Source organism: Hypomesus transpacificus, chromosome 8 (genome assembly GCF_021917145.1).
Source record: "Hypomesus transpacificus isolate Combined female chromosome 8, fHypTra1, whole genome shotgun sequence".
Taxonomy (NCBI): Eukaryota; Metazoa; Chordata; class Actinopteri; order Osmeriformes; family Osmeridae; genus Hypomesus; species Hypomesus transpacificus.
The window spans coordinates 9,164,220-9,181,626 of NC_061067.1; the positions used below are offsets into that span (position 1 = coordinate 9,164,220).

Sequence of the window (17,407 nt, forward strand, 5' to 3'; positions counted from 1 at the left end):
TCTCTCTATCTGTCTGCCCCAGGCCCAATAACATGGGCACAGAAGCCTTTTATACTGTCAAGAAGAATAGATCACCCTAGACCAGGAACCTCCATTCACCCTTCTTCTCTCTCTGTCTCTCTCTGTCTCTCTCTCTCTCCCCCCCCTCTTTCTTTCTCTATCAAACACACACACACACACAGACACTCACCCAAACAATGCCACCTGTCGTTCCAACAATAAACGCTCAAACTCTACAGTAAAAATTCACCAGATGTTCCAAAACACTGGTATCGAAGGCGTTATGGTGGGATTTTAATTAGTTTCTCAGAATATACGGGGATCACCCAAAATCGAAACAACTTTCTGGCCCATCATCCATCTGTGCAATGATAAAGTGAGCTAGGAAGACACACTGCGTGTTAGTGCTGAGCTAACAAGGCAACACAAACAACCAACCTTCCCAGTGCTTAGAGAGACAGCAAGAGAACGCTAGGCACTCGTGTTGTCTCTCAAGTAGCCCGAACCTCCATCTATTCTAACAACTGCTGTCATAAGCAATCTTGGGAGATCTGTGAAAGGTATCTCATCCCTTTCTTCCTCTCCAGCTGCTGAGGCAGCACCTGGATTTAAATGACACTGTTGATATCCGCAAAAGAGGGTTTCGTTCCTGTGAGGAGAAATTCACCAGAGCGTGGAGACTATTGCTTTTTGTTGAGGAGGGTATTGACTGGTTTCCTATAGGATGTGTGCTCACACAAGCGGACTGAACCTGCAACAGTGATTCTCTCTCATCACATGCCCTATCTGCTCACACAAATATTGATGCCTTCAAGAGGTCAAACGACACATACTATCATTGGTTTTATTGTGATAACCTAATAAATGCCATGTGTATCTCCCCCTCTTTAACGGTGTATAGTCATATATTTTGCTGCCGGCTGCAACAAACATGTTAACGTAAGTGCTCCAAACTCAAGTTTATTTCCTTGTCATTCAGTACATAATAAGGTTTGGCAACACACAACAAATATCTGTGCTTATCTTGAACCCTTCCAGGTGTGTGATTAGGGGAGGGGAAATAATTTGTCCGTCATGCTCTGTGTCGGTGGGAAACGTGAGCTGAAAGTCGAAGTCGAGCCGGGTCTCGTAGAGACATGGATTGATCTTGTTGCTGACCGTTTTATCAAGCCCCCGCTTCTCAGCCTCTGTAGCAGCCGTTATGACGCAACATCCCTTGCTACAGGGGCAAATCTAGGTTCCCACTTTTGGGGGGCTAAGCCCCTAGATAAAACCTATTATTTTTCTTGTGAACCAGCAAAACTAGGGGGGTCTGGGGGCATGTTCCCCCAGAATATATATTTTTAAAAATCCTTTTAAATAGTGTCCTCCAGTGGGTTTTAGGAAAATAAATTAACATATTTAGATTTGAAATATGAAATAAAATATAGGGCTAGATACGCCGATACTCTGCTACCAAGAGAACGCCAGCCGATGCTACTGTCGATGGAACTGCTAGAGAAGGACGGAGAACACATGACTGAACACTTGAAGCATTTGCCCTCACCTGAAGCACCCTCACTGAAGTTCCCTGAAGTACCAGGCGTCAGGCCCCATCAGCTGAACCCAGTGATCAAGCCTCACCACCAAGATCCCTAAATAACGGGGCTTGAGACAGCAGCCAGTGCCCAGACATTGTCACTTGTCTCCAAGGTACTTCTCTCGTTAAGACATAATAGTTGGCGTCTTGACAGGTAGCATACCCTGAAGTCCAAGGAGAGTGCAGTGACGAGGGTCTGTGGCCAGGCCTGTGAAGCCTAGCTAATGAGACAGTGTGGACATTCTGATAGGTCGCTTCACACTACGCCTGCCTCGGCGCCTTTCCAACTTTGACTGGCAATTACTGGACTGTAAAACCTCACCGAGATAGACTAATTAGCTGTTTTAATGCCAGGTCCCTTTATCAACTTCTCAGCTCGTCTTTCCTCCTAGTTGAGACAGCTTCGAGGGTTAAGGAGTCACCCACTTACATTTTGAAAACACTAGAGGTTTATTCAACAAAACACATACATTAGTATGCAATGTTCATCCATGGTAAACCATTTATATACTTGCGTTGATAATGTTAATGTTCATAATATTGACCACTGTAGCATATTTTCTTCACAAACTATATTTGTTAGCTTTGCACAATAACATGAAAAAGCTCAATATAAATGATATAAAGATGCAAATATTCTTTAGGATTAATCCCCATTGATCGCAGACAAAAGACTGAAAATATCCCCAGTGAGGAATATTATTCACCAAACAAATAAACAAAGAGGAAATCTTTCAGATGTAAAAATACACATTCAGGTCAAAACACTGAGAAACAGGATCAAGCTTATTTACTGGTTTCTTCTTCTATGGTTTACTGCTTCTTCTATTGTAATTACACCATCATTCGATCTCCCCTCTGGGACTAGTTAGGAATCCACGGCGGGTCTGAATATAGCTCCTCACAGTGGGGTTACTTCCTCATGCTGCTTGTGAACAGTCACCCATAGTCCTCAGGAAACACCCTGGAGAAGCTGCTCATGCAGAGGGGCCAGGAGGTAAACATTCCCATCTAGTGGATATAAATGGCTACTGTTCTTGCTCTCCTGAGCACTAGGCCGGTTGAGACAACTTCCAACCTTGAATTATGTTGATTAAGTGCTGAGGCAGGTTTATAATTCACTTGAGAATTATGCCTGGCTTCAGTATATACCGCAATAAAATGTGAACGAACCCATGCATGATATTTGCGTTTTCTATATATCATGAATATAGGTTATGGTGAGAAGTTTAAAGAACCTTCAAGAAAGAGTCCTGTATCATGGTTTCCACTTCGTCTACTAACACTGTGAAATCCGCTTGACACACAGTATGTGTCTGACTCCTGCTCTCTCTCAGGCTCCTGAGCAGGTCTGTGTGCATCTGAGGTCTCAACACCACCGAGCCAAGCTCCTCCAGCTGTTCCAACGGAGCTTTGGGAATGTTCCGGAACTGCAACGCTTCCAGAACGGCGGGTGCAAACTTCCCATAGTGGGCTGTGGAACAGATCACAACCGGACAAAGGCGGTCCTGCAGCCGGTCCGCCACCACCTTGGCCACGGCTGTGTGTGTGTCCATGACGTAGCCCGTTTCCCTGTGGACGTCCCGGATGGCTCCCAGACAGTCGTCCTCGGAGCACCAGCCTGCCAGCACGTCCTCCTGTATCCCCCTGAGTAAACCTTCAGGGACCTTGAAACGCCCGTCCCTCTCCAGGCGTGTGAACAGCTCTCGAACAAGATGGCCGTCTCCTTCTGAGACGTGGTAGAGAAACCTCTCCAGGTTGGAGGACTTCAGGATGTCTATGGCCGGGGAGCTGGAGACCATAAGAGGCCTGTCTCGGAGATCGTATTCCCCCGTGTTGATGAAGTCGGACACGATACGGTTGTGGTTGGAAGCACAGATGATTTTCCTTATGGGGATCCCCATTTGCTTGGCGTACAGGGCAGACATTGCGTTGCCAAAGTTGCCGGTCGGGATGCACACATCTATTGGCTCTCCGAACTTGATGGCTCCGTCCCGGTAGAGGTCCAGGTAGGCCGAGGAGTGATACACCACCTGCAGATTTCAAAGAGTCAGGTGACTTGGCGTGCTCACAAGATCAGCTATCAAGTAATGTCGTATCAAACTCATCATCAACTCTTTCTAACGCTCAATTCTAAAATGACATCATCGGCTCACCTGTGGCAGTAGGCGTGCCCAGTTGATTGAATTGGCCGTGGTGAGCATCGTGCCATACTCCACGGCCAAGTGTCCCGTGAGGTTGGCGTCTCCGAACATCGTCTTGATGCTCCTCTGGCAGAAGTCAAAGTCCGCCAGCGCGCTGACCGCCCTGGCGTTGCCTTCGCTGTAGCCTGTCATCTGCAGCTTCTGGATCTCACTCACCCCTACCTCGGGGAAGAACACCAGGACGCCGGTCCTCTGCCTGTCGCCGTCGCTGAGGCCGCCAAAACCGCTGAGCACAGCGCTGCCGGTGTCCCCGGACGTAGCCACGAGGATGAGGTAGTTGCACATCTGAGGGAGGCAGTAGGCAAACAGTCGGGGCATCAGCTGCAAGGCCAGGTCCTTGAAAGAAGCCGTGGGACCGTGGAAAAGCTCCTGGACAAACTGGTTACGGACGAGATGCTTTACGGGCGCGACTTCTTCGCTGCTGAAGTTTGCTCCGTACGCCTTGAATACCATTCTCCTGAGCTCAGTAGCCGGGATATCTAGAGGGTGTATGCATCTCTCGAGTATGGCTAACGCTCGCTCAGGATAGGACATATCAGTTAGTCTCAGCCATTCTCTAACCTCCAGTTTTGGGAACCCTTTCTGGGGGATGTAGAGACCTCCGTCGGGGGCTAGTCCCTCCACAACAACATCACTGAAGTGCTTCAGGTTACCAGTGGATCCATCATGACTCCTGGTTGAAATGTAAGTCTCCGACTCTGAGTTGTGGTATCGCTCCACAGCTTGGAGCACCTTCTCTGCTACCTCCTCCACGGTGTCTCCAGTCCCACATAACACTCTGATATCCAGCCATTTCTCGTAAAACTGTTTCCTGTACTGCAGAATATGCCTCATGGACACGCCTTCCTCCTGGCCCACGATCCTCTTCACCTTCATCGTGGAGAGCCTCTGTAGGATGTCTTGGGAATCCACGTCCAGATACACCACCAGCCCTGTCGGTTTGAGGTGCTGCATGGAGCGAGGGTGGAGAGGGTTGGACCCAGTCAGGGAGATGACACTTCCAGTGGTGGAAAAGTTGCACAAAGCCTCCCCTTCCTCCTCTAGGAACCGTTTGCCTCCTACTTGTGCCAGCTTGTCAGCCACTGGCATCTTCCATGTGACCTCTAGGATATTGTCATCCACGTCAAAGACAGGTCTCCTTAATTTGTTAGCCAATACCCTGCCCACAGATGTCTTCCCTGCTCCAGGTGGGCCCATGAGAATAATGTTTAGATCTCCAACCACTGACGCTTTGTTAGACTGCCATGATCTGGATGTAAAGAGACAGCCCCAATGTAACCGAAGAGATGGCTGGGGGGTATGCCTTGTGCCTCTCCACATACAAGCCTTCATAAACATTTTTATAACTTGGCAATGTGATGTTGGGATCATTTTGATGTCGTTTCCTACATCCGATCTGTTAGGAAGGTTGGAAAGTCATGTTACTTTAATCTGTGGATATCGAAATTATATTTGTTGTAATGTAGTCATTAAGTATGTGCACATTGTGCAGTCGGGTTCTGTTAAGAGAAAATTACGTAGTCAACATATTCCTCTACATGTTCCTAACGTGTGAGGTAAACCCATTTTTACAAACAATACAATACATAGTTTACCTTGGTCCTGAAAATATTTATGTGCTAATATCACACCAAAGGGAGCTGCTTACGACTCAAGGATATTGTAGGCTACCATGTGTGTAAACATGGAAGAACACAGACTAGCTACGGGTCGGTTGATAGGACAAACTTAGCTGACACCGTAACCTGGGAGAACGCAAAGGGGAGAAAAAAAGTACTTATGTGTAACGTTATGTCGTGAAATAAAATAATCTTAAATAGCTTCATGCAACGTAGTTAATACAATAAATGTGAGACCCAATAGAAAGTATTGAGCAAAATGTATTGCATGACATCGAACACATTCGACTTCAAAAGTATTTCCCATCAGTTGCTAAGCAACTGTATCCTGGCCTGTGTTGTCAAACAAAACATTCCAGCAGCCATCGCATTTTTTGTCATTCGAAAGTAGACCTAGCTAGCTGTAGCTACATAGTTAGCTAGCTAACCAGCGAGCTAGTTTCGTGTGTTTTTTCTTTGTATCAAAATGTCAACAACAATGTATCCACCAGAAAGCATATACAACCTCATTCCAAGGGAGGAGGTGAAAATAGAGAAGCAACCAAGGTATTGTAGCCTACTAGTAGCCTATTGTACTGTACCATTGAAACTTCTACAGCAATGCAGCTGGCTAGCTAACAAGTTTTCCGAAACTTAAATGGTTTCAAATAGTTTGCACGGTTAGTTATGTGTGTAAGCTATGCCTGACTGTTGATTCAGTTTGACACTTGTTACACAGATAATTGAATGGTTGTCTTGAATTTGAGTTTGTTGCTATGCCATATATATTTAACACATTGTATTTATGTCATCCATTTCTTCTAGATATATGTCAATGTTTAGGTCACAAGTTAAGCAGGAGAGGATGCAGAATAAGACTACCAACAAGACCATGGGACCAGCTAAAGTAGACGTGCCATCTCCAGAGAAATACCTACTTAAGCACTCAAAGGAACCCAAACTCCCTGAGAGTAGGCAACCGCTTAGCTCTTCTAGCTTTTCTTCTACTTTCTCAGTTTGAACAAGTTCTTTTTTAAATACTTTTTTTACCCCCCTCAGCGCAACGTTTGACCAATAAGGGTACCACGATTGTGAGGAAACCACGGATACCTACCAAGTCTGAGCAACCACTTATGGGCATTCACACCAAAAAGGACTTTATAAAAACAAATGCCAATGAGAGCATCATGTCAGTGCCTAGGAAACCCCAGCCCATTTACGCCGACACCAAAAGCGGAGACAAGCAGCTTCTGGAGAATTCGGGCCTTGTCCCAAAGTACATCAAGAAGAAGGTACATCTTGAACTGCAGTTGCATTGTTTGTCCAGTAGGTAGTAATGTTAGCCTGGAGCTGTTAGGGATCCTTTTTTTCTGAAGAGCCTCTATCTTGGAGTGGAGCTAAATGAACTCTCCTGTTTCTAGGACTATGGAGAGACCCCCGAGTACCTTCTGCAGCGCAGGGAGGAGGTGAAGAGGGCTCAGGAGGAGTATGACAACTATGTGAAGGAGCGAATGAAGCAGGGAGCTATGAAGCAGCTCTCTGATGATGAGAGGCAGACTATCCTTCGGGTAAATCCCATAGGCCCCCATTTACATCCTACCATGCCGCTACATACAGTTTACATGGATAGCCTATTTCATCAGCATCGAGTCAGTTAACTGGGAATGTTTTTGTGTTAAAGTATTGAGGGTAATATGCAAACTTTGACTTGTGGACATGACATAAGCTAGGTTCTTTGCTTGACTGGTGAGTATTTTCTTGTGACTTATGACTACAGTAGATCATTAACAGATCTTCCTTGATGACTCTGTTGACTCAGGGTTTGAAGAAGAACTGGGAGGAGCTACACCATCAGTACCAGGGACTCTCGGTTGTCACAGACACCACCCCCAAGAAGTACCGCAAGGAGCGCCTAGAGCTGGAGATGAAACAGCTGGAGAGAGACATAGACATGATTGAGAGATACAAGACTATCTACATCGCCAACAATTAAGAACTTTCTTTTCCTGCCACTCTTATTTGACAAGCTCGACCTATGTCAGTAGACTTTAAATAGAAGAAAACAAATCCTCAGCGAGGCCTGGATGTGAAAATGTAATTTTATCTCTTTCCAAACCCATCTTCGTTTGTGGTACAGTACCAGAAAAATAAACTTGAAATTATCCATTGCAAGTGTTGTTTATAGTTGTCTTCGTTTAAATACAAATGTATACAAATTATTTCGTGACCTTATTAGCTGTAGATATGTTAACATAATTTGACGGTTAATTTCCAAACACAATGATTAGCTTGAAGCTAGCCTATATTTAATGTTAAACATGGACATCACACGGTAAACTAATACTTACAAAAATCACATGCTGTTAATTAGATGTCCCCCGTTGAATTTCCAAGTGTGCAATTCGTTGTCCGGTCACAAGGAATGCCAGTGAAACACAACAGTCTCTGTGGTCAGGCAAATAACTTAAGCATGACCAAGGCGTGCAAGTCTCCCTTTTGGTGTGTGTGTTGTATACGTATTTTCATGACACGGACTTTGACTACTGATTCAAGACATTGACAATTTTCTCTAAGGCAGTCCAAAATTAAGTCTCTAACTGTTCTACAGTGGGTAGCCGATTAGCTCGTAAACTTCGACAGCTTGTAAACGCAGGAAAAAATGGCACAATGCATTCTACCAGCCACCACAGAGAGCGACCCTCGACGCATGGAAGCAGGAATTGTGGTAAACTGTTCTAAAGTTTCCTGTTTGTTAAAACATCACTGTAACGGACGACTGTTTTCTTTTGCTATGGATCTATTCTGTTTAATGATGGATCGCTTGACCGTCATGCAGCCTATTGTATGTCAGCCTATTACTTATGTCTAAGATAAAGGATGACTGGCCGGGATACAGCCTCGACCTTTTCACATATCCAGAGCATTACCATGAGGACATCGAGAGCGTTTACATTCCACACGGGGTTATCATGGACAGGTAACCTGCTCTTAAGGGATCCATGCGTAATTTAATTAGAAAACCATTTGAATTGTTTTTTTGAAGCAAGACTTAACAACCTTTGCCCACTAATATGGTTAGCGTTCTAATTTTGTAAATCACACGTCCCAACATGTTTTTTGAACGTTTTAATCTTCAGAATCATGCTTGATGATGAAGACGTAATAAAGGCTAGATGTAGGGTCTCCCTTTTTGAGACTACTGTGTTTCTCCCGCTGCGGCAGGGGTCACCGACTAATCACAGATTACTTTTTCGCTGCATTTGGGAAGGAATGACGGTGCCTAATAAACCAATCATGGTCAATTAAGCCCATTTCCACTCTCCATCAGACCACTATTTAAGAACAGGACTTGGAGGACTTGTCATTGAGTATAAAGGCAATGTATAGGCCAATAGGCCATAAATATACTGCACAGTTCAGTTGTATCTCCATTGTAACAGCAGAGTTAGAATCTATCATCATATCATTATATCATATCTAAATATACTCAGGTTTTAATCACATTAAAAGGTGTATGTTATATTCCTTTCTAACTGAAGCTCTGTTTTATGTGACCTAGATTAGATTACAGTCCACATACTATGCACGCGCACATGTGCATATACGATTTCCTGGGAATGTTAATTGTAATTTCATCCCATAGGATCGAACGCTTAGCCCGCCACATCATGGATGACATTGGGGACCACGACATTGTGGTGCTATGTGTTCTGAAGGGAGGATACAAGTTCTGCTCAGATCTGGTGGAGTTCATCAAGGTGCTCAGCCGCAACTCCAACAAGCACCTGGAGACCAGGGTGGAGTTTATCAGGCTGAAGAGCTACCTGGTAAGTGAGATAATACCATCAGTTCTAGAACTAGCTAAAAAGTTATGAAAAATACTCTCATGTAGAAGCACACATTGTAATATAAAAAATGTGTTACTTTTCTGGTAGGTTAGAACTGGTGTTTGTTGTAAAGCCATGTTTGATTCATTGTCTTCATTTCATGGATGTCTTTTCTGCCAGTGGCGAATCTAGGTTCCCACTTCTGGGTTGTGTGTTACATCCTCGCATCGCCAGTAACAACCCTGGACGGTTCTCAGCGCTGATATTATGCGCAGTGCAACACTCCTTCCTCTGAGTGTCACTCTTGCACAGATGATGTCGCAGAGCTGCATACAGGAACATCTCAAGGGCAGTTGGTCCTTGTGCCCTTACTGTGTTACAGCTGTTATTAGCAAGGCAGTGCAGTGCAGTGTTATACAGGCAGTATGTTTGTAAGATTACCAACACAGCAACATATTCATATAAATGTACCTCGTTAGACAAGTTTACAAAACACTCCTGTTTTGTTTTTTTAAGGTCGATTCAAGATAACCTAGATATCAGACTGTATTTTGCTTCTTTTTGTCTTGTGTGATTGTGTGCTTGGCTGGAACATCTCCCTTTGAGCCTCATTATTTAGAGTGACAGTGGTTCTGATCCTCATGCAGCTCATGCAATAACCATGTAAGGTTAGGGTGATCTAAAGCCCTCTGTGTCCCAGGCTGAACTCAGACCACCACAACCTCAGGACTCTGTGCTTGTGGCGGGCCCGTCTGATTGGTCATGTTGGGATCAAGTGACGTCACCCCAGGCTTCTTTATCTCAGAGGATTTGTGACCAACAGAATCTTGATAACAAGATTACATCCTGGAGAGCCTTTCTGTCAGGGTCCTCAGTCGGAGACCTTGACCTTGTGAGACCACGTGCGCACATTCGGTCACGTTCATGTCAATCTGTTGTGTTTATGTTTTCAGAATGACCAATCGACAGAGGACCTGCACATTATAGGAAGTCAAGATCTGTCTGTGCTTCGAGGGAAGGTAAGCACCAAGTCTTATCATGTCCATCACTTTGTATATTGACTCTCCGTTCTCCAGGTGTTATGAGCTCATTAGCTGCAGGCTCAAGCTTTGAAATGTCACACAATGTACAAGCATGGTAAGTGGGAGTCAGGGAGTGAGGGAAGGGAACGGTGAGGGAATCGGGCTAGTAATCTGAAGGTCGCCAGTTCGATTCCCGGCCGAGCCAAATGACATTGTGTCCTTGGGCAAGGCACTTGCCGGGGGGGAATGTCCCAGTACTTACTGTAAGTCGCTCTGGATAAGAGCGTCTGCTAAATGACTAAATGTAAATGTAAGTGATATTGATTGTGTAACTCCCTTCATTCATTATGATCACATCATTTCCAGTCGGGGTGCATTCGTTCTTGCTGGTCATTGGTGAGTGTCCATGTGATGGAGGTGGACGTTTCAAGATCTGGTGTCATGGAAACCATGATCAACCATAACATACCAATCTTCCTCTGAGGGTTTGGGTGAGTCTTTGGTGCTGGACAGGTGGGCTTCTCTGAAGTCTTTTGTGACATTGCTTGTAAAAATGACTTGTTTTGATTTGATGGTGGAAAACCCTCCTGGCCACCAGATGGCTCTGTCAGTTCTTTCATTTCTTTTCTGAACGCTAAGTGGATGTTGGGAAGGAAGACACATGTGTCCTGCACTTGAACTGAAATCAGTAGTGTAGACCGGATTCCTAATTCCGACAGGTAGTTGAATGTGCTACAGTGTGCGACGGTGAGAAATTGCACTGAGCAAAACGAGATCATTAAGTGACGCAACTTCATCATGATTCCTTTATGTTTTCACATTTTCGCTGTCATCGTCCCGGCTGTCGTTTGAGTGTGGACAGCTTTGAACGCACCAGTTTGTTTTTCTTCATGGTGAAAGTGCATGACACTTAACACTGTACTTCACCATCACTGAGGAGGGATGAGGACCTGCAAGGCAGATTCGCAGGCATTTTGAGGAACTTTGAAGAGGTTATAGGGACATGCATTTTTGAGTCTCGATGGGTCATTTGGCACAAACACAGTGGTCACTGTTTTATGGATGCACGTACCTAAACTTGTGACTAGTTTTGGAAGTGTGGCCCCCTTCTGGATAGTATGTGTTTCTACAATCTGGAGTCAATAGAGGACACTGCCAGTGTCACGAGGAATCATGTCTGCTGACATCATTATTCTTTCAGACAGCAAAAGACTGCAGAATGTCTCTCTCCCAGTCTCTCATTGACCCTTTCTTGCCCCTCCCGCTTTCTTACTCTCCACTTTCCTGGCAAATACAATCTCGCAGTCAACATTACCCAAGGACATCACAGAGGGGTCATCAGGTCAAGAGGGTTTGTCCGACTGTCACCACTGAGTAGTATTGATAGTGCAACGGTGGTGTGTCCTACCCTTAGTGTAAAGCCCTGTTGTATGGTGTCATTCCTCTGGGCCAACTGACAGCAGTCTTATCAACAGTCACCAGCAGTGGTGCAGTCCTAAAGCCCTTGACTTGAACAAAAAAATTCACAGAGCAGCTTTCCAACTCCAAAACGTCATAGCGGAAAGTTGTGGAGTGTTAGGTCGGAATTTAGTGAGTGTGCGATGTGGGGGAGTTTGGAGCACTGTGCAGAGGGACCGTTCAGATGATTTGATTGGGTGGAATTCTCTGCATGTGGGCATGTTGGTACATTCCAGTCGTCTCTCCCCTCCCACTAGAAGGGAGTGCCTTCCAGGTAAGGATTCGTCAGATGTAGGACAAGGGTGGAACAATACAATGACTGATGTGGGGGGTTCGAGTGTGTGTGGATTGGGGGGCTAGAGGAATAACGTAAAATGTTGTGTCAGTGCCTGAAATAGCTCATTGTATTTGTAGTCCATAGATCTGTGGATTTGTATTCCATGGTTCATTGTATTTGTAGTCCATGCGGTGATGACCGTGAAGAGCTAATGTTGTGCTTGTGTCTGGCTGTGAGAAGTGCAGCGGAGGTATGCAGCAGAGCTGCTTGGTTGTGTCCACGGTGGCTCCTCGTCGTCGGGACTGCTCCACTGTGTTACGTAACACAGATCAGGTGGTAGCCCTGCAAGGTCCAGGACATTTGGCTGCCTGCCCGCATTCTCTATGAGCCCCAACCTCGAACCATAGCTACTCTGAAGCAGTCTTACAAAGACATCCATACAGCCAGCCTCAGTGTCAGCCTGCCGTTTGAATCATTTCACCAAAGAAAGTGTGCAACACCAAGACCCTTAGCAGTGACTTTGGACTCACTGTACACTACAGACAATCATACATTATGAGGCTGCACAATGATGGGTTTGTGTACTGTATCTCTTAACGCTGAAGTTTGAAGCAGAAATGTAACCATGGTTACAGTCCAATAAGTGTCAATTCTAGCAAGAAAGTCAGTCAGGCCCTCTTCTTGTGTTGTTGAGAGTTGAACTAAATGGTTTCTCTTTTCTCCTCCATGTCCCTGAAGAATGTGCTGATTGTGGAGGTAAGTGTCAATATCCAGTCGTGTTTACCACATGAGTTGGCATCATGTTGGAGACCGTGACATTGTGGAAGCAAAACATTTGATCTCATTAATGGAAAAAGGAACCACAAGTGGTTTCCTAAGTTTGATATTGAATTGTCACCCACATTATTTTTGTTTATGGTCAAACTAAGAACAGAATCTCCCAATACTGACCACAGCTCTTTAGCAGTTTTTATGTCTTGAAAACAAAAGGGAGAAGAAGAGGTATTTCCTCTGCGGGATCATGTTTCAGATGTGAAAGTTTCCAGACTGAAGTCATCCGTGTGTAAACACCGTATCACATGAGAGCTGTCAGCCGTACTGTGACTCTCAGTGGAAAACAACATTGCAGATCACATCAACAGTAGAGAGATGGCTTCATGTAACATGCAGTCACACACATGCATTCCTACTGATCCCCGCACACACACACACACCCACACCCACACACACACACACCATTCTGTTAAGCTACGCAACATAATATGTGAATGGTAAACCATGGCTCTTGATATACTTTGTAATACTACAGTTTGCATATTCCGGCCGCCTGATAAAACGCTAAACATCCGCGTCCATCTCCTTTTCCCCTCAGGCGATAGTCGACACCGGGAAGACCATGAAGGCTCTTCTGAAGCATGTCGAGACTTTTGAACCCAAGATGGTCAAGGTTGCGGGGTGAGTGGCACAGACTCTGTGCGGGGGGAAATGCCAAAGCTGTGACAGACGCTTGAAAACGATGTCCCTCTTCCTGTGCGAACAGGCGTCCGTTCTGTTATTCAGACTGTAGATGTCTTGTGTCTGTGCGTGCCGGGTATATGGAGGGTGTGAGTTAGGGCTGGCGGGCTGGATGTGCTATTTTCTCCTTCCAGTGCATTTTGATTCATTACTTCCACGTTAAGTTAAGTGGAAGTCTCTTACAAATATCTTGCAGGAGCTTGTTGTCACGATCACTGCATGGTTATGATTGTTTGACGCCGATGCAAATCTAATCTGATTGTCCGTGATCTGTCTGATATGAAATTAGTACATGTTGTTGTTTTGAACTGTGATACTGTATGGTGTGTTTCAGTTTGCTGGTGAAGAGGGTGTCTAATGGAGTTGGAGGCCTCCCTGACTGTACGTATCTCTATCTGACTTGTCCTCTCTTCACCCCGGTCAGCCATGTTGGTCACGCAGCCATAATCGATGTCTGCCACTCGTCCAACGATTGTTAAGTCAGTGTCATGTTACCTATTTTCATTGTCCGAGTGGTCCATACTGTAGTATTGAATCAGATGGTGCTGAAAATGTTGTATTTGACCAGCTTGGATACAAATTGTATGTGAGGTATTCTTTTACCCTAAAACATGTGTGTGTGTGTGTGTGTGTGTGTAGAAGACCCGATTTAACCTCTTCAGAATTTACGAGTGTTTTTTAAAGCATTCAGACTAAAGTACATCGTTGACAAATGCATATTTTTTATATTCGTTATTTTCCTCAACAGATGTGGGATTCGAAATCCCCAACCGTTTTGTCGTGGGCTACGCCTTGGACTATAACGAGTATTTCCGTGACCTGAACGTAAGGCCAGAGCTCAGTTTCTCTCCTGACCTATGCAATAACCTTTACAGGGCAGTCTGAAAGAGATGAAAGAGATTGGAGAAAGAACTCAAAGTAAACATCAGTAGATTCAAAGGACACCTCTCCCCTTGGAAACGCAACTCACCCACTCTTGTAAAGGGAGTTTGGTGTGCAGGGGCAAATCAACAAATCATCGCAACCTTTGATGGACAGTAAAGCACCACTCCAAAAGTGTGTGAGCGTGTTATTGTGTGTGTACGTTTTGAAATACCTGTATATTTTTCCAGACTAGCACTGTGCCTCATGCCAGCACTCCTAGCATGTTAAACTGAGTTAGTGCATTCTTAGGTGAAATGTACTGGTCTTATCTCTGTGTGGACCTTTCTACAAGTCAGCATCCAATTTATGGGATCCAATGTGCTCCAAACCAGATGTATGCATGTGCATGTTTGTTTTTGCGTTTTGATGTTGACTTCCATAAGACCTTTTTTTGGTATGTTTGGGTTAGAATCTGCATGTTTTGTGGATTAACCCCCCCCCCCCCCTTTTTCCAATCTATCAGATATTGTATATTTCAAATATAGATGACAAACATCTGTTTCAACAATTCAAAGAGATCAATGTTGCATCTGAAATGTCCTCACTAACATGCTGCTTTACAACATGGTTTCCAGTCCATATACCTCCCAAATACACACATGCCAAACCAGAACACATATGCTCCTACATTATTCATTTATAATGTGTAAAGATAAGGACAGAAAAATCATTTTTAAGATTTGTAGTTATGAGGGCATGCTGCCAGGGAGAACAGGTTCCTTTCGAGGAAACGGCGAAACACAAAGTGACTCTTGACTGGGATACATCTGACCTTACATACCAACATTCCCCCCTCCCTCATAGATCTGCAATCAGGGGTTGTGGGGGGTTCCTCACCACAGTATTTCAACACTACATCAGATAAGGAAGCTCGGGTGAACAAATGTACACCCTGTAGACAAGAAGGATTCAAACATATTTCTATGATGTTCCATAAACTAGAAAACTACACAACTAGTGTTGCTTGACTCATTGAACATCTGATTGAGAATCTTTCCTTCTCTATTTCTATCCTTTCTCTGCGCTCCTTCCAGCACCTCTGTGTCATCAGTGAGAAGGGGAAGGTGAAGTACAAGGTCTGAGAGGAGCACAACACAGACATCCAGTACTCACCAACGTGACCTAACATCTGAGTCTTACAAGTCAAGTGTCCTGAGTGGTTTGTTGATTGTATGTTTAAAATCAAAAAATTATATTTCCGTGCGACAAATCATGCCCTGATACCTGTTTACTACAGTTTTTCATGTTTTTGGCATTGTGATATGGACTTTTATGGCTTATTAAATACATTTTAACATTATCCGTGAGATCCTAATGTGCTTTTAATTCAAAGGGAAATGCAACATGGATGATTCGTATTGTTTCAATCCTATGTCAGCTTAACTTTAAATACTGCTGGGACCTTGATCTCCTGGGGTGTGTGTGTGTGTGTGTGTGTGTGATGGAGTACACAGGAAGGGGGAGGGATGTATTGGAGGAGTTTGACCATAGAACAGAGTGTTCCTGCCCAGAGAGAGAGACAGAAAGGAACACCACAAAAGAGCTGTACTTTCAGACACAGGACTCCACAGCTACCTTGAGCTCCGTAAACAGCGAGGGAAATGGAGTGCCCCTCGTTTTATCAATGATTTGTTTTGCTTGGCAAAGTTACTGTTGGTCATTCTGCAATAGATCATTTGTTCACCAACTCGTGGTAAACAATTCCAGACCTGAGGGCTAGACTACAAGAGCGCAAACACAAAAAGAGCCTTCTAATCTTGTGTCAGACCCCTCCCTGCAGATAGTGAAGTCTTCACACCCTCAACTTTGGGCGTCTCTGATGCGAGCGGGGTTGTGCTCCGTGCGTCCGTCAGCACCCTCGTGACAAACACAGCAGGGGGGGAGACCAACGAGGTGGAGTGGAGAGACAGGCGTTTCAACAGCGCCCCCTGTTGTCACGGAAACAGGAGTGGGCGCCAGCCTGGCACTGGGTTGCCATGGCTACGTCCATCTGTCACCCGTCACGGCCCCTTCTGTCTGCTGCCGTTCTCTGGTTTTACCCGTTGAGGATTAGTTCATATTGTCTCTCATACTTAGTAATAAACACAGAGTCTCCATGTGTTGTTTGGTTGTTATTGTAAGCTGTGGAAAAACAGTTTTTACAAACGCATCTTTGTATAATTATATATAATACTTTTATACCCACACACGCACACACATATACTCATTCTCAAGGGCTGTGTTGTCTCTGGGTGACTAAACATCAATTGTGCATGACACTGGACTATGTTTCTCTGACATGCTTCACTTCACTTGGAGAGAGTTGCCATGCGGTTATGCACACTTTGCTCTTCATTACATAACAATCTAAACAACTACTACACAAATGCACGCACACACACGCTTTTGTTGAGTACGAAATGTCTCTCAGGAGAGGTCTGGGGTTGAACATAAACAGGGTTCTAAAATAGGTTGAATTCCCTGGTGACCTGTTGTTACTAGAGTACGTCTCTGGGTCCACACACTCCCAGACAGAGATGAAGAGACAATGCGGACGATTGTGTTTACTTTTTTAACAGTACTTAGGTGTCTGAAGTGTTCCTCTCCTTACCCTTTGACCTCTTCACCTCCGGGCCCAAGGTAACGCCCCATTAGCAGATCTCCTTTGCCTGTGGCATGACTGTTGACATAACCGAGCCTGAAAACAAAAGCCCCACCCGGAGAGCAGTTATGTTGTTGTAAAAGCTTGATGACTTCAGACGAATAGTGCTGGAAGGATATAGGAACCCAGTAGATCCCAGAGGGAACGTAATGGATCACCTGCAGTTTACGGCCCTCTCATCTGGCCGGGCAAACCAGCCACTGTTTAAGTTGAGATCTGGGGGATCAGGAAAATCAAGCCGCGGAGGAGCAGAGACATGCACATAATCATAACTTCACCCCCGACGACACACCGTCTTTTAAGAACAGCCTCACCTATAGGCACGGATTGGCAGAAGAGACGGAGGGGTGACCTTAATAAGA

General features: G+C 44.9%; 3 protein-coding genes across 4 annotated transcripts; 2 read left to right on the forward strand and 1 right to left on the reverse strand.

Annotated features, from left to right (window-relative positions):
- Window positions 1–2,022: 2,022 nt before the first annotated feature.
- On the reverse strand, window positions 2,023–5,468 carry LOC124470267 (threonine synthase-like 1). Of its 2 annotated transcripts, none has more exons than XM_047024071.1 (3): window positions 5,379–5,468; window positions 3,736–5,179; window positions 2,023–3,612 (listed from the first exon to the last, which is right to left on the reverse strand). In XM_047024071.1, the coding sequence occupies exons 2-3, from the start codon at window positions 5,152–5,154 to the stop codon at window positions 2,809–2,811; spliced, it is 2,223 nt and encodes a 740-aa protein (XP_046880027.1). In that variant the 5' UTR covers window positions 5,155–5,179; window positions 5,379–5,468; the 3' UTR covers window positions 2,023–2,808. The 2 variants fall into 2 exon arrangements, with proteins under 2 accessions (XP_046880027.1, XP_046880028.1); XM_047024072.1 differs by having other exon boundaries at window positions 3,736–5,032; window positions 5,379–5,407.
- A 286-nt stretch (window positions 5,469–5,754) lies between these two features.
- On the forward strand, window positions 5,755–7,551 carry enkur (enkurin, TRPC channel interacting protein). Its single transcript, XM_047024073.1, has 5 exons — window positions 5,755–5,948; window positions 6,207–6,352; window positions 6,441–6,673; window positions 6,803–6,949; window positions 7,201–7,551. Exons 1-5 carry the CDS (start codon window positions 5,869–5,871, stop codon window positions 7,372–7,374), a joined length of 780 nt encoding a protein of 259 aa, XP_046880029.1. The 5' UTR covers window positions 5,755–5,868; the 3' UTR covers window positions 7,375–7,551.
- Window positions 7,552–7,831: 280 nt separating this feature from the next.
- prtfdc1a (phosphoribosyl transferase domain containing 1a) lies at window positions 7,832–15,704 on the forward strand. The gene is made up of 9 exons (XM_047024074.1): window positions 7,832–8,106; window positions 8,252–8,358; window positions 9,025–9,208; window positions 10,162–10,227; window positions 12,704–12,721; window positions 13,338–13,420; window positions 13,815–13,861; window positions 14,229–14,305; window positions 15,439–15,704. The coding sequence occupies exons 1-9, from the start codon at window positions 8,041–8,043 to the stop codon at window positions 15,484–15,486; spliced, it is 696 nt and encodes a 231-aa protein (XP_046880030.1). The 5' UTR covers window positions 7,832–8,040; the 3' UTR covers window positions 15,487–15,704.
- Window positions 15,705–17,407: the final 1,703 nt, after the last annotated feature.

Excerpts from the sequence above, each read along its gene's own strand:
- prtfdc1a (XM_047024074.1), top strand. The coding sequence starts at position 8,041 with ATGGCACAATGCATTCTACCAGCCACCACAGAGAGCGACCCTCGACGC. Across the intron at positions 8,359-9,024 it reads CACGGGGTTATCATGGACAG|GATCGAACGCTTAGCCCGCC; the intron begins GTAACCTGCTCT and ends TTCATCCCATAG. Across the intron at positions 13,421-13,814 it reads AAGATGGTCAAGGTTGCGGG|TTTGCTGGTGAAGAGGGTGT; the intron begins GTGAGTGGCACA and ends GGTGTGTTTCAG.
- enkur (XM_047024073.1), top strand. The coding sequence starts at position 5,869 with ATGTCAACAACAATGTATCCACCAGAAAGCATATACAACCTCATTCCA. Across the intron at positions 5,949-6,206 it reads AAAATAGAGAAGCAACCAAG|ATATATGTCAATGTTTAGGT; the intron begins GTATTGTAGCCT and ends CATTTCTTCTAG. Across the intron at positions 6,950-7,200 it reads AGAGGCAGACTATCCTTCGG|GGTTTGAAGAAGAACTGGGA; the intron begins GTAAATCCCATA and ends CTGTTGACTCAG.
- LOC124470267 (XM_047024071.1), bottom strand. The coding sequence starts at position 5,154 with ATGATCCCAACATCACATTGCCAAGTTATAAAAATGTTTATGAAGGCT. Across the intron at positions 3,613-3,735 it reads GGGCACGCCTACTGCCACAG|GTGGTGTATCACTCCTCGGC; the intron begins GTGAGCCGATGA and ends TGAAATCTGCAG.